Source organism: Vipera ursinii, assembly GCF_947247035.1.
Source record: "Vipera ursinii genome assembly, chromosome: 3".
NCBI classification, from domain to species: Eukaryota; Metazoa; Chordata; class Lepidosauria; order Squamata; family Viperidae; genus Vipera; species Vipera ursinii.
Window position 1 is genome coordinate 164,250,022 of NC_139516.1, and position 21,328 is coordinate 164,271,349.

General features: G+C 36.2%; 1 protein-coding gene across 2 annotated transcripts in view; it reads left to right on the forward strand.

The window, feature by feature from the left end:
* The window catches only part of DLGAP1 (DLG associated protein 1), a gene marked incomplete at both ends in the record, with an annotated part of 87,925 nt that extends 73,358 nt beyond the window's left edge, over positions 1 to 14,567 (forward strand). For both annotated transcript variants that reach the window (XM_083359513.1, XM_083359514.1), the window contains 4 exons: positions 3,655 to 4,076; positions 9,009 to 9,100; positions 10,442 to 10,594; positions 14,358 to 14,567. In XM_083359513.1, coding sequence (XP_083215639.1) covers positions 3,655 to 4,076; positions 9,009 to 9,100; positions 10,442 to 10,594; positions 14,358 to 14,567 — 877 coding nt within the window. The remainder of the gene's footprint in view (positions 1 to 3,654; positions 4,077 to 9,008; positions 9,101 to 10,441; positions 10,595 to 14,357) is intronic.
* Between the last annotated feature and the right edge of the window lie 6,761 nt (positions 14,568 to 21,328).

The following is a 21,328-nucleotide window of genomic DNA, read 5'->3' on the forward strand; positions in this document are numbered from 1 at the left end:
TGCAGAAATGTCAGGGACAACCCCTTTGTTATATTCAATAGGCTGGAATTAAGCCAACCAAATTTATTTGCAAAAACTAAACGAAACAGTTCAAAACAGAGTAAAACAAATACAGACAGACTATATCAGAAGCTCTTCAAACGGTTGCCTTCAGCAACCAGCACCTCCACACATTCCCCTTTTAAACAACAGTCTCAGGGCGTGGCTTCTCTTTGCCTCCTCCCAAGGTAAGTAACCGCCATCTATCCTAAATGATAATAATGAAGCAGGCTGAAATCGTCATCAGCACTGTTGCTATTTACCATCTGTAACTTCAGCTCAGCTATGAGTCAGAGCCAAGTGATATGAATTTTTGTGATTAAAATTTCAAGACATGATAAACAAGTACATAATAGAAATAGTCAAAAACACCTGTAAATCGTTTGGCACTGTTGTGCAAAAGAAGAATCTTCTTTGACTAATAAATGTAAACAGAACTCTGGAGGGGATATAAAAAAAGAGCCTGAATTATTTGGAATAGACTGTTTTGTGTTTTATGCTTATTTAGTCAGTCCGTGGTTTCATGATTTTCTGCACTTTAGGCCAGGTAACTGTCAAAGTATTCAGAGGCTGTAAAATTTAATTTAAACTAGAAGGATTACAGGTGACAATACATGAATGAGTGCAGGCCTCATTGACCAAGCAATAGACCCATAATTCCATCTTAGTTTTTGCGAGTTATTTACCTGCATTTAGAATGGAGATCTGTAGTACAGAATTACATAAAATGATCACTGTCTGATCTGTAGCATTGTTTAAAACATTGAATGGGATGCTTCACAATGCACAGAAAAATGAACAAAGCATTTCTCTTTTAATCATTAAAGCAGCTGTGGTTTTTCCAAGTTTGTCAGTGGCTTGGAAAGTTATTCCTGCTTGTGTTTGTGCATGCATATTCACTTCTAATCATTGGTATGTTTGGAGCTATATATAGCCATATCTAATAAAGTTATATTGGTTTATCAACAACACTGAGGCATCTAAGTCAGTAATGAAGTTTTGTTGTATGAAGATTTGTATATGTCATCATATTGTTTCTTTTTTGTTCATGAAAATAGCAACAATAATCTAGGTCATTATAGATATGTTTGAGGATTCACATTTTGTTAATATTAGTGAAAGAATTTTTTTGTTCTTTTAGCAGATTGTGTTACATGAATCTCCATTGTAGCTCCATGCTCCAGTGCCAAGAACAGTCCACTCAGCAAGGCTTAGCCACAGTGTTGTATAAATAAATACAAAGGCATACAAAATTGGGTCACTCCTTAGTACATGTTCAACACAGCCTGTCTTTTGTTATACAAGTTTAACCTCAGAACTGAGTGATACATTCCTTGTTTTAAAATGCAATGACTGTATCCAGCACTATATTTTCGCAGAGAAGTTCATAAAATTTGCATTTTGTTTTTGATGGAAATTATTAATATATTTTCATGCAGCATTTATTTCTCACTGTCCCATATGAAAGTTGTGCACCAGCCATTCCCAACAGAAACAGTATCTTTTATTACACTATTCTTTTTAAATTGAATTTAAGGTGAACCACTATCAAAAAAATAATGCTTATAAACATATATACTCAAATTTTGTTTACTATCCAGCTGCCTGCATCTATTATCCATTTCACAATAAAACCATTCTTAAGATTTTGTGTGTATATGTCAGTTGTGTATCTATATTTATATTTTGCATTCTAAAAAAAGACATGGACATGTCAAACCAATATTAATTATTGACCTTTGATTGAAATTAATTTTACCCCACTTTTAATATTCCCCCATACACATTTATCCAAACCATTCTCTCCCCCACAAATCTACCTTCCACAAATCTACACACATAAAGATGAATTTAAAAACTGTCCTGAAAAAGTATAAACCCATATAAGCATACTCTGCTAGAAATCCCAATGAGTTTAAGAATGCTTAATCTCTTAGTCTTAGGTGAACATTTCTGGGCTGCTTCTATGAAAATTGGGAAGGAAGCTGCAGAAGAGCTTATTTTGGTATTGGACTGCTACGTTTTCCCCCATTTGCAGAAAATGATAAATACTTTGTGTAGGACTGCAACTAAAGAAGGAAAACTACATGTGCTTACTTTGTAAGAAGTCCCATTAAGTTCATTGGCCACTACTTTCAGATACACATACTTAGGACTGATAGTGCTATTAAACCTACTCCACTCTCTTCCCTTCTGCTTGTGAAGAATTAATGTCTGCAATGAAGAGCCTATTAATCTTTTGAGACTTTCCATCTATTGAGATCATGACATTTATAGAGTTCTCATTTGCTGTTCATTGCAGTTACCCTCTAGACATGGACAACAAAAAGCTAGGCTAATAGGAGTCTCTTGTCCTCTTTGAGAAGTGGGCTGCCTTCCTTTCTGCCACAGTAGTTTATTCCTTTATTACTATTATTATTTTACAAACAAAAAAAGTTTCTCTCATCCACACACATGCTCATAAAGTCACAGGTACTTATTTGGGGGAAACCATGCTGTTTGTGTCTGAGTATTACTGATTCAGTTCAATTGTACTGTATGGAAACTTCCAGCTATTTTATAGAAATTCAAATGAAATCAGTAGCAGCAGGTACTGCCGTACAATGATACAAAAATATAGAAATCAGATGTAAGGGAAAATGAGAAGAGGTAGAACTGGCAGTCTTATGCAATTTCTGTGCTTTGAATGATGAAAGAGAAACACTATTCTAAACATTGTCATGCATAGAAATCTAATAATTGTGTTTGGTATAGTAGGAAAGATAGCTGTGATTTTGGTCTACGAGGTAGAAGTAAGGTGGGAGTATTCTGAGAAAATGTTAACTTCTGTCCTTTCTCAGTTTTGGCTTTCTACCACTACCACACACACACACACACACACACACACACACACACACACACACACACACAAACACACAGACACAAATGAATATCATTAGATACTAAACAAAAATCAAATTTTCAAGAACATGCTAAAGAAATATCACTATGACTCTAACCTTATGTGTAAAATCTTATTACATCAAGGACTAATGTGAATGTGATAATATTTGCATTCAAAACCATGCAAAACGTAAGCCATTATTATGTCTATAAAAAGCAAATGTGTTTTTATTTCAATTGCTGATGTTATAAAATATCGGGTTGAATTTAAAGCTGTCCTATTGTACAATTATGGGACACGGTGGCTCAGTGGGTTAGGACGCTGAGCTTGTCGATCAGAAGGTCGGCAGTTTGGCAGGTCGAATCCCGAGTGCCGCATAGCAGATTGAGCGCCTGTTACTTGTCCCAGCTTCTGCCCATCTAGCAGTTCGAAAGTACGTAAAAATGCAAGTAGAAAAATAGGGACCACTAAGGTGGGAAGGTAACAGTGTTCCATGTGCCTTTGGTGTCTAGTCATGCTGGCCACATGACCACGGAGACGTCCTCGGACAAGCGCTGGCTCTTCAGCTTTGAAACAGAGATGAGCACCAGCCCCTAGAGTCGGAAACGACTAGCACGCATGTGCGGGGGAACCTTTACCTTTACCTATTGTACAGTTGCATCTGTATGTCTGTAAAGTATACCTGCCTATGAATGTCTGCATTGTTAAACTTTCTGTTTTGTGTTGTTCAGTTTCCGCAGATTTACCCGATCAAATAGTGTTACAACAGCTGTTCAAGCAGACATGGATTTCCATGAGAACTTTGAAATGTCCATGGACCCTCAAGATGATCAATCATATTCTGGGCCAATGTCAAGACAATATTCCCGAGATATTAGCACTTCCACTGTTAGCATACAAGGCTCAGGAAACCATTATCATGCATGTGCAGTAGATGATGACTTTGACACTGATTTTGATCCTTCCATTTTACCTCCACCGGATCCTTGGATTGATTCTATAATTGAAGATCCAATTGAAGCTGTTCAAAGGTCTGTGTGCCACAGAGATGGACATTGGTTTCTGAAGCTTCTTCAAGCAGAAAGAGAACGCATGGAGGGTTGGTGCCAACAAATGGAGAGAGAAGAACAAGAAAATCATCTTCCAGAAGAAAGTAAGTAATTCCAATGCTAACAAGAGAAGTTGCCTTTATTCTGTTATCTTTTAAATCAAAATCTAAAGATTGGAAAACCAATTCCACTTGTAATTTCTCAAGATATATCTCTACTGCTAATAGTACCACAAAAAGCACTGTGCATTTTGCTAACATCCATAGCAAATTGAAGTGATACTGAAATGACAATCAGTGTGTGCTGACCTCATTACAATGACATCCTTACATTCTTGCATTCTGACATTGACACAAACCTGGCACAGTATTTTCTTGACATTGTACAAGTAGTCATCAACTTACGACCACAATTTAGCCCAAAATTTATGTTGCTAAGCAAGACATTTATTAAGTGAGCTTTTGCCCCATTTTACGACTTTCCTTGCCACAGTTGTTAAGTGAATCACTGCAGTTGCTAAATTAATAACACAGTTGTTAAGTGAATCTGGTTTCCCCATTGATTTTCCTTGTCAAAGGTCACAAAAGGTGGTCACATGATCCTGGGACATTGGAACCATCATAAATATGAGTCAGTCTCCAACTGTCTAAATTTTGATCATGTGACCATGGGAATGCTGCAATGGTCGTAAGTTTGAAAAATGGTCATAAGTCACTTTTTTCAATGACATTGTAACTTTGAATGGTCACCAAATCATCTGCTGTAAGTTGAGGACTACCTGTACACATTTTGTCATTCCTCCCCTTTCCTGCATGTTTTTTGCTTTCACTTCATTTTACTTCATTAATATTCCCAATATGGCATTATTGGGGAAAATGTAACACCATGTTAGGAAAACCATAAAGCAACTGTTCCCTTTTGGGGGCTGATATAGCAGCTCTCTGCAGTTTGTAATTTACACCAAGAAAGATGCATTGCTATTCCAACAGATTTTACAAAGTTTTTGGTCCATGCACACTCTGAATAAAATGCCCTATTTTGAATGCAAAGCCCTAATACAGAACCTTCTTTCTTTCAAATATTTCCCACAACAGCAACAGGGAGTTTCCAGGGCTAAGAATGGCTTCAAACAACTTCCTCTTCCTTTCCCTTTCTCTATTATCTGACTATGTGCTTATCCATTATGTCTTAATCACTACACCATACTAAGCCTTACTGTAACTTGCAAAGACTGAATTTTTCTCAATATCTTGGCAGCTGAGAGAGGGAATGTTCTCCCATCCCACCCCGAAGCAAGGAGTAATCTGATACAAGCCTTTCCAGACAATGCCTCCTTATGTACAACAGCTGTCTGGAGGAGCTGGCTTAGGGCTGCTTGACAGGGTCTTGTGTGCTCCACGGACATGTTTGTTATTATCTTTCAGAGAAAGAAAGTGTCACAATGAAAAGAGTGTTTCCAGTTATGAATGCAATTTGTTCTTACTGCTGCTGCTGATCCCGCTGTTGCATATAAAAACAGTTTATAATGTCAGTCGCTGAGTTAAAAAACATCTGGAAATAGTTCTTTAGTTAATTATGCACATGTTTTATTACATTACAGTTCTGTTACTTTCCTCTGACAGTGCTTATTCATAATAGTGATAATAACTAGCTTATTAAAGCCACGCCTGTCTGTACTAATTGCTGAGATTAGGTCAGTGTTCATGATCAACATAAAATTGCCAAATCTGCATAGGAACACACATGTACCATGGGAACTGTGTCTGATTAAGTTTTAGAAAAAGCATTTTGAACCAAGCGATTGTACACGATGCCAATAGCTAAATAGATATGTCCCTTTAAAAAAACTCTGTTATTAGTAGATTATTGAATACACAAGAGCAAAGAAGGTGAAACTAGTGTACTGGACAATACACTGATTAGTTTTGATTTGATTTTTGTTTGGTATTTCTATTCATTAACCATCAACTAGTTTTCTGCCCATTGCACCTATTTATTTTTTCAGGTTTTTTTAGAACATGGACACTTATTTCTAAGAAGGTGCAGCTCAGTGGAATAGATTTTTCTGACCATTCTTTCTTCCCAATAAACCAATAAGGTGATATTTTAGCTGGATTAAATATGCCTAATTTTACTTATACACGCATCATATGAAGTAATCAACTATAGACAAGCAAAGGTTACCAGTGAAAGTCTCAGAATGAGAGAAGTATCTCCAGAATGGGCTTTGATTATTGATAAGAGTTTAAGAATGCTTATTCTTAAACATTATACATAATAAAAATTTTGTTTTGTAGGTGTATTCTTTACTTAGCCGATGTAAAAGAAATCAGAGATAAAATAGGTATAAGGCAGAACTATTATAGGCTTTCGGTTAAATCAGTGTCCAACAGGAATACATGTCAATATCCATTTGGGGATTTATAAATTATCAGCATTGTTTTTGGAGTTGGTTACTTATTTTTGGCCATTGGGAATGGGTATTCACGAAATTAAATCTGACACATCTGGAAAGTGAACCTGGGGAAAGATTGCTATAAGAAGTAGGTATAAGAGGTGTAACTGCATGTACTTTGCGTGCCAAACATCCAAGGTTCACTGTCTAGAATCACTGGATAGATTTGAAGTCTGAAAGCATGAAGACACTACTGCACTGAAAACTACACCAAGCCGGAAAAGCTCAATATTGTTCTGTTCATTTAACTCAATGCAAAACAACTTCAGCATTCATTTCATAGTCATAGTCATCTTAGAATTTGTGTTAGATCACCAAATATTTGGACACGTTCTATCTTCCTCAATCTTCTTTCCTCCAGAAAGTATTGGAATATTATAGAGTACTATTTTAATAAGGAGTATTCAAGCTATTGTTCAATACTGCACCATGAAACAACTTTTAAGCAACTTCTCTTATCAGTATAATCACCCGAGCAATTTTTGGCTTTGTGCAAAATTCTCCTCTCATGCACAGCTGGGAGACCATCTCCATTCTATTTCTCTCATCCTTCCTTTCAATTCTTAAAATGCCTTGTGAAATGTTAGATGGCCCAGCTCCAGCTGAGGCAGCTGTTCTGAAGTTGATGCAGTGGGAAGGGTTCTCACAACAATAGGAACCACATGAAAGCTCTCCGATTAACTCCTCCCCCCCTATTGAAGGCTTCTTTCACTTGAGTGGTTTGCACATTAGTACGAATAAAAGACTAGACACACCAAGGGGTACATTTTCAGCACAGTGCCTAGGGAATTAGACACGCAACCCTTGCAAACAATAATGGAAAAATGGCAGTTATGTGTAGAATTCCCTGTGCTGTGTAGTGTGAATTTATGTTTCCCTCTTCAAAGTTGTTTCTTTTTTATGTTGATGTCTAAAACTAAGGAGAAAACTCTGTTTCCAGGACCTCCAGAGGAAAAGATATAATAATTTAACTACTAATACAATGTATGTATATACTGGACGTAAGTCTGCTCAGACATAAAGCCCATTATTTTCAGTGAAACTTACTTCCCAGTTAGAGTATGTAAGACTGCTACCTTAGTATTTTATGATTTTGGGAGATTGTTTAGAGTATGTGTCATGGCACCACAGGTGCCTCACATCTAATTGCCTTATGTGATAGTCCTCAGAATTTATCAACAATAGCTGTAATGGCCCTCATAAAGAAAAAGATCAGAACTGCTGGAGAGTGGATCATCTCTGTGATAAAAATCATCCCACAATATTTTATCACTTTAAACATCTCAGTACATACTCTAAAGTGAGGAAGCCTAGGATTTCACAAGGAATTCTAGCATTCATCTATGAACCCACACCACAACTGCCACCAATGCAAGTGTGCAATTTTAGAATTATGCCATAACATTTGCAACTAGGACATAACTCCTATTGAACGCCCAAGATTCTCAGAACTGAATACAGATGCTTTTGAGGTTTCTCTCAAAGCTTATTTAAATTTGGAGAATATTTTAGGAACAAGGAATAATTATTTTCAATTTTGAATGACCATGAAAATCTAAGATAAGATGCAAGCAGCTACAAAATGGAGGAGCATTTCCAGGAATAAAGTGGCATGAAGCAATTTAGGATCCAAGCCACTGGGCCTCCTATATGTTCACAATTCATAGTCTCCTACCCGGTAGATAGATTTGCCTTTTCATTGGCTTAGAGATCTGTTTAACTTGGCACTGTACAACTTGCTACTTTACAGAAGTCCATATATTTGGCCAAACCAAACATATGTTGCCTGTGGGGAACTCAGCACAGATTCAGTTTTGATTAAATATTTTGCATTCTTTGGACTATTACTGTATTGTTTCAATGACAAACAGCAGAAGGATTACACATGACTCTCTGGATATTATTGAACTGAGTTTCTATCATCCCTCATCATTCAACAAGCAACACAACTGAAAAAAAATCTGCATATGTGAAAAGTATATAGGCCAAGTTGAAACACAGTGCTGGTTATTTTTTGGATGTGAGAGTTTTCATTGTTTTTGCATTCCTGCTTTTGCTAATTGGTGTATCTGTTGGAGGGAGTTCCAGTGACTGGGAATATCTGTTCACTTTTAAAAGGAACTGTGGGTTTTTAGTAGTAGCATTTGGAAAGGAATGGAGATCTTTTCTTGTAGAGGACTGCATTTTCTTAATTGAAATCTGTTAGCACCAATCATCTATGGTGAGCTGAGCTTAAGCAATCATTTGATATGGAACTACTAGGAGTGGGTAGCAATACACATTTACTCACTTTCTATAATCCCCTCTCTTCCTCTCTTCCTCTTTCTGACACTCCAATCTCTTTTCTGTCTTTCACTCATTCTCATATACAAAAGGAAAAAAATATTCTTCCCACAGATATTAATATGGATAGCTTGCAGACAGCATTTGAAATTAGTCCATAGGCTACAGGCTGCATATGATTGCACTTCGCTCACTCCTGAATTAGATCTGAAGCTGACTTTGTAACAGTGGAGAGATTTCCAATATTTGCTTACACTAATACATCACAATGGTATCTTATGCTCTGATTATTTTTAAGTTTTAGGTAAAATTCAAACTGCAGTTGGTAGTGCCCAGCTTCTCATGGCTCAGAAGTTTTACCAATTCAGAGAACTCTGTGAAGAAAATCTGGTATGTAACATGTATTATGATATTGGGTTTTTTATTACTTGCATCCAAAAAAAATATGTTAGTGTCTGAAGCAGGATAGTGTAAAATGCCACTGTTGCTCTTCCCATAACTCACGTGCAAGAATCTAAGGCTGGCCAAAATATTTTGATACTTGAGAAGAAAATCTTAAAACCGCCTCTCCCAGGAAGTTTTTTAAAAAAACCCACTAAAAATAAAATAGAAAAGTGAGTTTATAACATTCGTAGGCCTGTGTTTATTTCCAATTCTCCTATATCATAACAAAGAACAGAAATTTACATTAAATTTTACCAAACGTACACTGTCTAGGACACAGATGTATTGGAACTATACAAAAAATGTTGATTTGAGAAATTATTGAAAGCTCAGGAATGTGTCAGAATATTTTGGCCTTCTATTTCTGGTACGGGTAGTTCTCAACTTATGACCACAATTGGGACTGAAATTTCAGTGGTTAAGTGGTTGTTCAGTGATGTGGTTGTTAAGCAAGTCATCATGTAACTGCACCCAATTTTATAACCATTTTTACTGTGGTTGTTAAGCGCGTCACAAGAGCAAGTGAATCCTGCCTTGTTAAGCAAATTCGGCTTCCCCATTTGGCTTTGCTTTTTGGTAGCCACTGTGACAGTTGCAAATTGTGATCATATGACTGCAAGATACTGCAACCATCATAAGTGCAAGCTGGTCACCAGGCTCCTGAATTGCAATCACATGATCGCAGGGGTGATGCAATGGTTGTAACTCCAAAGATGGGTCACTTTTTCGGAGGCCATCGTAACTTCAAGCCATTGTTGAATGCTCATAAGTGAAGGACTACTTGTATATGCAATAACAGAAACATGTCCAGAAGAAAATATCCATAGTCATTACCTCAGCATATTGCTGCCAAAACATTCATTCCAAGGTAAGATTGTTTCAGCTAACTTTCCCACAAACATTTAGCCAATTTACAGCATATGCTATCCATACTGGTTGTGATAAAACCAGGGCTTTTTTTCTCATAGAACGCTCAGAACGGAGTTCCGGCACCTTTTTTGGATGGAACTTTGTAGGTTAGGCAAGGCAGGTTGTATGACATGTCTGAGTTCCGGCACCTTTTACTTTTACAGAAAAAGCACTGGATAAAACTATGACATTTGTAAGACTCCCCCGTTACCTGAGTGCATGACTTAGTTAATTTAATCAACTTGTATTGTTATTCCAGATGAACCTAATGTAGTAAGGTAGCCAACATCATTAGAAATAAAAAGCAAAATTCCATCTGACTTTTTCAAGGACTTTGATTTTTTTCGTGTTTTTCCCCCATTCTTTTCTCTCACACAGAATCCCAATGCACACCCGAGACCAGCCTCCCAAGATTTAGCAGGGTTTTGGGATATGCTGCAGTTGTCCATAGAAAATATTAGTATGAAATTTGATGAACTTCATCAGTTAAAGGCCAATAATTGGAAACAGCTGGACCTACATGACAAGAAGGTAGAACATTGTCGATTTTGTATGCTTCATTTAACACCCTGCACAAATTCTGGACAGATTAAATAGGCCTCTGCATACTTCATTGATGTTAAAAACATGAAATGGATTTCATATCAGATTAATTCCATTGTAAAAGAAAAGAAAATGTTTACTTTAAGAATCACCTGGAATATTATCTGTAATATGTTCAGGCATATTTTTAAGGCAAACTTGTACGTGTGAAAAATGGGAATGTGCTCATTTGTCTTATTATACTTAACGTATAATCATATTAGATAATCAACTGTTAGAAAAAATTGCCTCATATATTGATTCTTACAATTAAAATAAATAATATAGAGAGAACACAGTGCTGCCTAGTGTAAGAGTTTTGTTTACTAATGCACTATGAAATGTATAAGTAAACTAGGGAAATAGTGTTATTGGCAGCCCCATTCCCATGGATAAATGTATGGGTATCTGCCAATCAAGCCATCATAAATATTACCTGGAAAATCTCTTGTGTCATTACTTTATTTTGAGGGAGGCCTCATAGGTGGTTTCACCTCTTTTATTTCATTCAGTAAGCTCTAGCTCTAAAACACTAATTTGTTGTTGTTCAGTCGCTAAGTCGTGTCTGACTCTTCGCGACCCCATGGACCATAGCATGCCCCTATCCTCCATTGTCTTACAGACTCAAAACATTAAATAGGATGGTTAATCAAGACTCAATTTCCTTTCCTAGACTTACCTGGATGTCAGGTAATTTTTAGTGTGCTTTCACACATGGTTTTCAGCAGTAGTATTAGAAGTAGTCATTGTCTCCCTAGAGATCAGTAAGCATTTTAAAGCTGAAATGTATCCCATCAATAATATCAGTAAAAATACACAAATTGATAGGTAGAATATGAAAAGTTGCATGTAAACATTTTTCTTTTTCAGGGCCCAAAATTGGGAAGGGAGGGAAGGAAAGGAAAGGACATTAGGAGGAAAAAAATGAAAGTCTTCTGAAATATTTTCTCCCACTATGAAATGTAAAAATGTACTATTTAAATGAAGTACTTTAATATATTCCTACCCTGTTGCCCTTATTAATATGTCTACCCTTAAAATTTAAGTTGAGGACTTAAGATGGAGATCTAGCGGAGTAGTGGGAAATTTATTTCAATTAGTAAAAAAAACTAAATTTCCATAGCAAAGAGAAATTTGCTGTTGTTGTAACTGCTGATCTAATCAAATATTTCTAAGGCCTGTGCCTTTACAAGGAAAAGCACAAATTCAGTTTCACACATATTAAAGAAAATTGAAAAAGAGGGACAAAGTGTTCCCCTTTGCACCTGTTTGTTTAGAACATTTCAAGCTGTTCGGAATGTTGTTTATACTCCGGCTTATTCTGCCTATGATTATTTCATGTATTATTTTTAAGGCAAAGGATAATAATATGGGAATAAGTGCTGTAGATATTTCATTTTTTTCAAGAGATACTTTTTAAAAAATTGGGATTTCATTCCATAATGTCAGTATTCTCAGAATCTTTGTTTTGTTAGCTATGGGAATATGAAGAAAGTCCAAGGAAAAGAATGGGCTTGTTGAACCATTCTTGAATTTTTTAAGCCGCATGCTGGAACCTTAACCAGTTCTCAATATTGACCCATACCAAAATAAATACTGCATGATTAAGTCAAGTAAAAGAATTGTTCACCTATAAATGTTCAGTAGGGAAAAGCACGAAGTCATTTGGTTTAGACAACATTTTGAGAAAATCATGCATTTGCATTCTTGCTTGTTCCAAACCAAAATACTAATAAATGACTCTTGAAGTTCCACAAGATAACATTTCTAAGACAAAATTTTTGGTGATTCTAAAGCAGGGGTCCCCGACCCCTGGTCTGTGGACTGGCACCAGGCTGCGGCATGTCAAAAACCGGTCCACGCAAACAAGCAAAGTCCCATCTGCAGAATGCAGGCAGTACATGAAACCACGCCCCCCTCTGGTCCGCAGAAAACCTCTCCACGGAACCGGTCCCTGGTGCTCAAAAGGTTGGGGACCTCTGTTCTAAAGCACCCTATTTTTATTAGAAGTTATGATACCTAAATAGGCTAAAAGGTTTTTTTTTTGCTAGCATAAGAAAGCAATACTTTAATGATAAACTCAACAAAAGGAGTAAATTAAACAGACCTAAAAATCAGGATGTATCATCAACCTGTAGTGAAAAAATATATTTTGTGGATCATGGTTATCAAGTGTGGCTACATTAATATTTAAATTAAATTGCTTGTTTTCCCTATTTAAGCAAAATATGAAAAAAGTTGTGAATCTGTTTTTATATTTGTGCTTGTTATCCTTCATCCTAAACTTGGGTAACTGCCATAGTTCATTCTTTGCATGCAGATCGAATGCAGTGTTTCAAACAAATTCATTTCCATTGAGGAACTGTTTTGATCAACAATGAGAAAATAATAATAAATTATGATTACACTTACAGAGCATAATGCAATTAATAATCCATTTAGGAAATTATTAAGATGAATACCATATAATTTTTGAAAAAATAGATATGTAAACGAGAGAGATATTTTGGATTAGACCTGTGGATCCAAATTTAAAGGGGAAAGGGTGAACTGGAGTGCATCATGCACTAATATAACATCTGTTGACAACTCCTTAAAGAAAATGCATCATTCCTGGGCTCCCATAGCCACTATGCAAGCCCAGAAAGATGGGCTTCTGTTTAATTTATAGAAGGCTAGATACAGACTGTATGACTCCTGTGTTCCTTTGCACTTCAAATCCAGATTACTGTGTAGCCCTATTTGGATCCTAGATATAAATTCTAGAAGTAACATACCCACATTTCTCCCCCTCCCAATTCTCTGTCTTTCTATATGATATGTATATGATATATATCATGTGGATATATACAGATGTCTTCCTTTTTATTAGCTACAATATCTTTGGATGCCAAAGTAATTACTAATGTATATTCTCAGAATTCCTTCTTTAAATTTTCCCCACCCACTTATGAATTCAGTTTCTAGATTGTTGACTCTAATACTATATTTTTAAGAAGCACTTGCACCCAAAGTATGCAATGTTACATGGCCAGTCACCGCCAACCACGTTCTTTTTCATTTTGTTTTTAAATTTTGCTATGGTAACTAACCTCAGGCTGCTAGTTCATATGACTGTGTGAAATCGATCCATAAGTCTTGAATGTTGTAAGCCCATTTAGTCTTGTGTATGTATATTGTATACAAAGGGGACAGTGCTCATTATCTTTGTCTTTCATTTTTCCATATACTATTCTATTATGCGGAGTTAATTTATTAAGAACGTTCAAGAATTTTATTAATAATAAGATGGCAGATTATTTTAATTACAATCTGACTTTCTAAGATTATAGAATTATGACATTGTATTAACTAGCAATAGTAAAAGTGCTCTCTTTTCTAATTCTGAATATCCAGAAGAGGAATTTAGATTGTGCAGCAGGAGCTACATACAATAGTTAATGGTGGGAGCTTCATCCTTTTGAGCCTCAGACACCACATATCTATGGAGAACTAGTGCTGTTGTTAAAGCCATCCTTTTTTGCCTTAAGATTATGTTCTTTTTTAAGTCTTTCAGTGGCAGTTCAGTGAAGAGAAAGTGAGTTAACTTTAGGTAAACAAGTATCTTCTAACCACTGACTTGTCCTAGTTTGTTTGTCTCCCCCACCCGTCCTTTCTTTAAATTTTTCCCCTGAGAAGCTGTATAATGTCATTAACCTTCTGCTTTGATCAGGAGAGAAGGGCCCCTCCTCCAGTGCCAAAGAAGCCATCGAAAGGTCAGGTGCCACTCATTCGGGAACGCTCTTTGGAGAGCTCACAGCGTCAGGAGGCCCGGAAACGGCTGATGGCTGCCAAACGAGCTGCATCGGTTCGTCAGAACTCAGCCACTGAAAGCGCCGAAAGCATTGAGATTTACATCCCCGAAGCCCAGACCAGGCTATGAAGGGATCCAACCAGGAGGACTGTTAATGGCAAGAAATATCTCTTGTATAATTTGCCCTAGGTCCATGCTCAGAGATACCAATATGTATTTGTATTTCTCTCCTCTACCTTTTATCTCTCTCTTCTCTCCCAATGAATTAACACTTCTGTGGTGTAACTGTCAATTCTCCAAGAGGGTTTTGCTAACATCCCTTGCTTTCTAAAGGTTTGCCCATCTCAGCCTAGTGCTTTGCCATATGTACTGATGCTGCCCACTTCGCCTCTTGTAAAGAATCCCATACACCCACAAATAACACCTCTCTTCCTTTATGTCTCATGTACACACATGTATGCGCGCACACACACATGTACACACAGAGAGATCTGTATGATAGATGCACCGATTTATTCATCCTTGTTCCTAAAAGCTAGTCTGTTATCTAGTGTACAGCAATATTCCATTATTTGGTATTTTGGAAATCCAGTATTTCAGGGTAATAATACCTTTAGGATTCTGTTGTCCTCCACATTGATAGTGAATGGAGTTTGGGCTCAGAATCCCTTCTTTATATGACTATTTTTTTTTATTTTATTTTTTAGAAACAGAGAAACATATGATTTTGATCTTTCAAGATAATCCTTTTCATCTGTCATACCAGAAGAAGATGGGGCGATAGGTGTATTGTAGTAAAAGTTCAAATGAGTCCTGGGGATGAAATGTCTGTCATCCCATGAAAAGACTAGCAGCTGCACAAACTGCCTCACTCTATTTCCTCAAACTCAACTTAGAATTTTTTTGATCAGGAGAAGACTGTAAAATCTATCTTCCAAGGTAGTAATATTTAAGGCAATAACAAGAAAGCTTAGATGAATTTAAAAGATGATTGAAAATTGGGATTAAAGGAATATTTTCATCCAATCAATTAGTAAGAATTTTTAACATTGTACTATATTGTCATTTCTTATTACAATGTGTGCATTTTAAAAGGGAAAATCATTTGATTTCCTGACTTTGATGAGCTTTCAGATTTTGCACATCTCCAACTAGCTGTTTGTTTCTAAAATGCTGTAAATGAAATACATGTTGTATACTACTCATGACCATTGATCTCAAGTGTTTCATACTTCCCCCTTGTTTTTTTTCTTTAAAATAGAGAATACCTTTCTTTACAAAACTGTTTTAAAGCATGTGATCTACACCTAATGCAAGACTGTTTGGGGAAAAAAGACTGATAGGCAACAGAGCTATGCAGTGTTTTACAAATGATTTCAAAAAAGCTGCTTCAGCTTTGGAAGGACAAACATAGAACCTATCTGTGACTCTTTAAAGCAGACATATCTTTTCCTATGATTATGTGGCTCTCTCCAAAGTTGCTAAAACAAAAATCTTTTTGGAACCAAATATGAAACACTGCTTAGCCCTAATAAGGAATCCTGGTATAGGACTGTAGAATACAATCTGACCAAACTATCATACTAGCAGAAAGTAGGATGATTTCACAAGCACCACAATTTTAAGGAAAGCATCTAACATGCACTAATGTGCATGTTTAAAGCATTAGAGAATTAATAGTTCATGTCCTAATGGAAATGTTGGGTTCAGCTGCAAGATTTCGTCTACATTCTGTCTACATTGCCAAAACCATAGATGAGACTAAAACACTCAACAGATTGTACATCTGGACTATATATCATTTTTAGTTGTATCCTCCCATGTCACATGAGCAAAGAATTGTGGGTCACTTATTATTTTAATATTTAACTTTACTCATATTGGCATCCATGTCGAGTATGGAAAATAATACTTTACTGACAGATCGAGAAAGAACTTTAAAGAAGTGATCTAGTGCTAATGAAATACACTGAATTACTGTCTTGTAATCTGTATTATCAAAACTGGCTTTCAACTATCTTCCAAGGTCAAAACTTTTCAAATATGAAACTCTTAACTGGTTGGATAGTAAAATTACACAGTTCAATCTCGCAGTGATAGAAATTACCATTCAAAAGTTGGCTTTTTCTTTTGTGCCTTTTTTTGAGAATATATATCAACAGATCATGCCAGAACATGTTGTAATGATACAGCATCATTTTTAGGCTCTATCCTTTTTTCCCCCCCAAGAATCTGGGAGAGGTAACAGGTATGGAAATCTTTTAAAAAATGTAAAATCACTAGAAAATTTGCTACCTCTCAAAGCCATTAATATATCAAAGCTATACACTTATTAACAGGGCACAAAATATCACTGCTGTGTTTTACAAGTAAAGGGCTAATAATTTCATATTTTTAAGACTTTTAAAAGCAAGGATAAAAATCCAGTGTTAACTCAAAACTGAAAATCTGACTTGCAACATTTGAACTGTATTGTGTTGAGAATGTTTTTTGCTTTACTTTGTAGCCTCTTTTTAATATTTGAAGGCTTGCACATTGTTTGCAGTCAATATAATATCAGTAGCCACCTTTAAATATAGACATGATATTTTTTAAAAAATTGGACTCTTCATACACAGATGTGCAAAACATGTCATATAGATCTGTTTTCACAACTATATTATTTCTGTGGTATTTGAATTCCATGTAAAAAAAGTTTAAAATCTAGCTGAAATGCTGCTGAAAAAAATGTGTTAAGATAAGGTAATATATCTAGCAATGTTATATACCATATGATTACAAACAACGATGTACTACAAAGTAGCCAATTGTTTTATCTGGATTACCCTTGGGGAAAAAATGGTGAGGATCACAATTTAATTTTATATTTTAGGAAGGATGTATTTACACATCATGACTTAAAGAAATTTGTTAACATGATACCTCATTATTCATTTGGATTTGATGTAGACATAACAATTATATCTTCTAATAAATTCCTAGAACAATGCAGAAGATATGAAGATGTTGAATATCTGTAGGCAACAGAAGGATTTAAGAAACGGCAGTCCTGCAATGGACAATAGTGCCACCCAGATTACTCTTTGGCACTGCAGGTCTATAAATCAGGCTGCTGCGTTTACTCTGATTGCCTATTGCAGACCTTTTTATCTATACAAAGCAAAAGGAAAAACATTTTCAAATAATTTGTTTGCAGGGAACCTTATCATGCTCAGATTTCTTCAATTGAAATTGGTGGGAATTAGAAACTTTAATTGGCTAAATTGTGTCTTTTATTATTTCAATTGATTTTGTAGGGTTTATTTTATTCAAATTTCTGAATCTCTGCAAAAAAGCTGTTTTAAAGTACAATTGGGATTAGGGGGTATTAAAAAAGAGGTTGACCTCTTAAATCAAAAGTTTTAAAATATTTATTATATATATTTTTGCAGATCTTTCCATAAAATACTTTTAACAGTGCAATACAATGCAAGTCTACTTAGATGTAAGTGTCACTGAGTAAAAGAGAGTTTATTTCCACTCAATATAGCTTCATACTCTTACCCAAGCTGGCACCTTCAGATAGTTTGGAGTTACTTCTAAATTTTTAGTAATTCCAAGCACACTAGGCAAACACATGTCAATAGTGCCAAATTGGAGAAGCCTGATAGGATACAAGTTTGAACTGTAATTAATCTGGGAGTAATCTCATTTAATCTGTGCTTTACTTCTAAGTAGACACACATAAGCATGCACTGTTGTTCTTTTGTAATGAGAGATAAAGAAAGATTAAATGTTTTAATATAAAAAAGTAAATGCTAGTATCTTATTTATAATATATTTCTATTTATTTATTGGGTGTCCCCTGAATGTTTTGTTATGCACTATCACTTTAATTTGTATTTTATATTTATGAATTTGCCATTTGTTTGTTTTTTAATTTATAATGCATAGTTTTACTAGAATGTGAATCAGAATCAGTGACACAGATGCATTCTAGCTGTATTCCCAGTCAGGATAATCCGTTTTGTTTTTTCCTTTTTTTTTTTTTTTTGCAAAACTGTTATAGTTTAAAAAACTCTAGATGGGAAGCTGGAGAGCATTATATGGCACTTTGAATTAGTTTTTCATAGGATTATCTACTTATCTAATATGTGGACACACAAACATGTAAATAGATTAATGTTTCCCGTAATGTAAAAAGAACAAATTAATAAAATAAATAATGCACTGCTTGTAAGAGCTGTGGCTTTTCAATATAAATTTTTATTCCCTTTTTGCAAACCCACCCACCCCCCAAAAAACCCTGCTTTTGATGTGGTTGTATGATGTCTGGAACAAACAGCAGCTCTTCTGAGTATCTACAGGATAGAGTGTTAGATTGGCTTTGTAAAGACTTATGTGAACATTTGCTCCCACCTCATGGTTCTAATCCTTAGGAGGACAGATGCTGGTATATATCATATGACTTGATGGTTTTCTCTAAACAAATTTCAGATACTTTTTACTAGTGATGGGATAATTTTCTTGAGCATCAAAATACTAGTGTAAAGAGATCTAATACAAATAGAATCCTTTTCTTTTAGCTTGGTTGGCTGGCTGCTGATAGTAATATGTTTATGTTCAAAGTTATCAGAAGTAATTGAAAAAAGGGTTTCTTGCCATGTGGTATAGCCTCCATATTTTTCTTTTTCATTAGTTTTCACATTTTCATTCTCCATTTAGTTAAAAATCATTAGAATTTTGATTGTAAATTTAAAAATCTTCGTGTATGAACCAATGTTTATGTAATCTAAGTTATTTGTTAACTTGCTTACTTATTTATTGGGCTCGTATGCTATTCCAATCATAAGTGACTGACTGGCACATATATCTAATAATCAGATTAAAAACACAACACAAAAACATTAAAATGTCCCAGGCCTTGTTAACAACCAATTTCTTGCAACATTCCTACCCAAAAATAGATCAGACAGCAAATCAAACATCACTGACGTGAAAGGAAATCATCTTTATGGTTTTTCAGAATTCAGCCAGGCAGACATCAAGCTGATCTTCAGGGCAAAGCTTTTCCAGTGTAGGAACTGAGAAAGTCCTTCTCTATGGTTTCTGCAGATCGCATCCTCTTGGAGAAAGGAACCAGAGGGAATCTTCTGTTTTGGATCTTACAGTTGGGCAGAAACCACCGAGAGTGAGCAATCATGAAGATTCTAAGGTTCTGATCCATGAAGGGTTTTGAAGGTGAAAACCAGCATTTTGAATTGCACTTGGGAGCAACTGGCAACCAGGACAGTTCTCAAAGAAATGCTTTTGGGACGAGTCTGGATAATCTGAAGCTTCTGGGTAGTTTGTGCATAAAGAGATGACCAAGGCATGAGAGACAATGAGGAGCGACTTCCACTTCTCTAAAAGTCATTAACTGACACACAGGGTGCGTCTGTGTAAATCGCTCCTAGCTGCAGTTAAGAAATTTTTGAACAGGAGCTGAGGACTCAGGAAGATCCCAAGATTATAAACCAATTCTCTCTATGAATTGGACATAAACCTGTTCTCCCAATCCAGATACCAGCAGCCTTCAGTGATAGGGACACTGCCTTGGCTACATCTCCCATTTGATCAACAGTTTAGCAGTAAAGCTGAATGTTATCAGCATGATGATGATACCTGACTCCATGCTGACTGATGATTTCACTCAATGATATCACATAGTTGTTAATATGGGGAGGGGAAAGCATCAAGTCTTGTCGCAAACTTCAGTGGAGTTTCTTATGGTTCAAATTCTCACTTACCTCTGACTGGTCCAGCCACTTAAACACATATATAAAAAAGTCATTCCTAGTTCCAACACTCATAGCTGGTTCAGAATAATATCATGAATGCCACTAATAGGTAAACAGGACTAGGAAGCTCACATTTCTTGTGTCCTGATCTCACAAGAACATGCAATGTAAAGCAATCTAGCTCTGAGCTTGAGAAGGAAGGAAGACAAGGTAAAAAAGTTGCTCAGCTCTGGGAAAGGAAAAAATGTGAGAAAATGTGAGAAAGAACAGTCCCACATTGATGTTATTGTTAAAAGGGACATAGTGAAGGTTTTGAACAGGCTTTTTAATTCTATGAACAACCCTTACATAGAGAGCGTCCCCTCGTATGGTATTGTGGTTTGGTATGCTGGTCTGACAGCCGTGGACAGGAAAGTATTACAGAGGGTAGTGAGCACAGCACAAGACATTGTGGGCTGTTCCCTGACACCACTGGATGACCTCGCCAGGGCTCGTTGCCTTGGAAGAGTGAGGAAGATTCTCAGGGATAACTCACACCCTGGACGGTATCTCTTTACTCTCCTACCATCCGGTAGGAGATATAGGAATATAGCCAGCCGTACCAACAGGCTGAAAAGTAGCTTTTATCCGTGGGCTGTTAGGCTTTTAAATGGGACATAATCTTATGCAGAATTGACTTGGGAGGCCGGTGTGTGGTGTAGTTGGTTCACATAGTGTGGTGGGATGGAGGGTTTGTTGTCACTGTGTGTTGGGGGGAGAGAGCACAGGGGGAGGCTCAGCTAATCTCAATGTACACATGTTGTACTTTGACAATAAAGGTTTATTATTACATCAATGAAGTGGCATTCCTGAAATCCTTGTGGTGTCTGTTTTGAACCCGGTCTTTTTTAGAAGGACTGACATTCATGACTGGCCTGAAATCAAATCCAGAAAAAATGGGATTGTCTGGGCCTATCTGCTATTGTAGACCTACCAGTGACTTAACGGTGTCTCCAAAAATCAAAGATTATTTAGACTTGGCAGTTGAACAATGGCTTCTTGAGAAGAGGTCACATTGTTACCTTTCAAGACATGCAGAAACATCCATTCAAGGAAAGAAGCATTTGCACTGCTTGAACCCAGCTTCCTGTT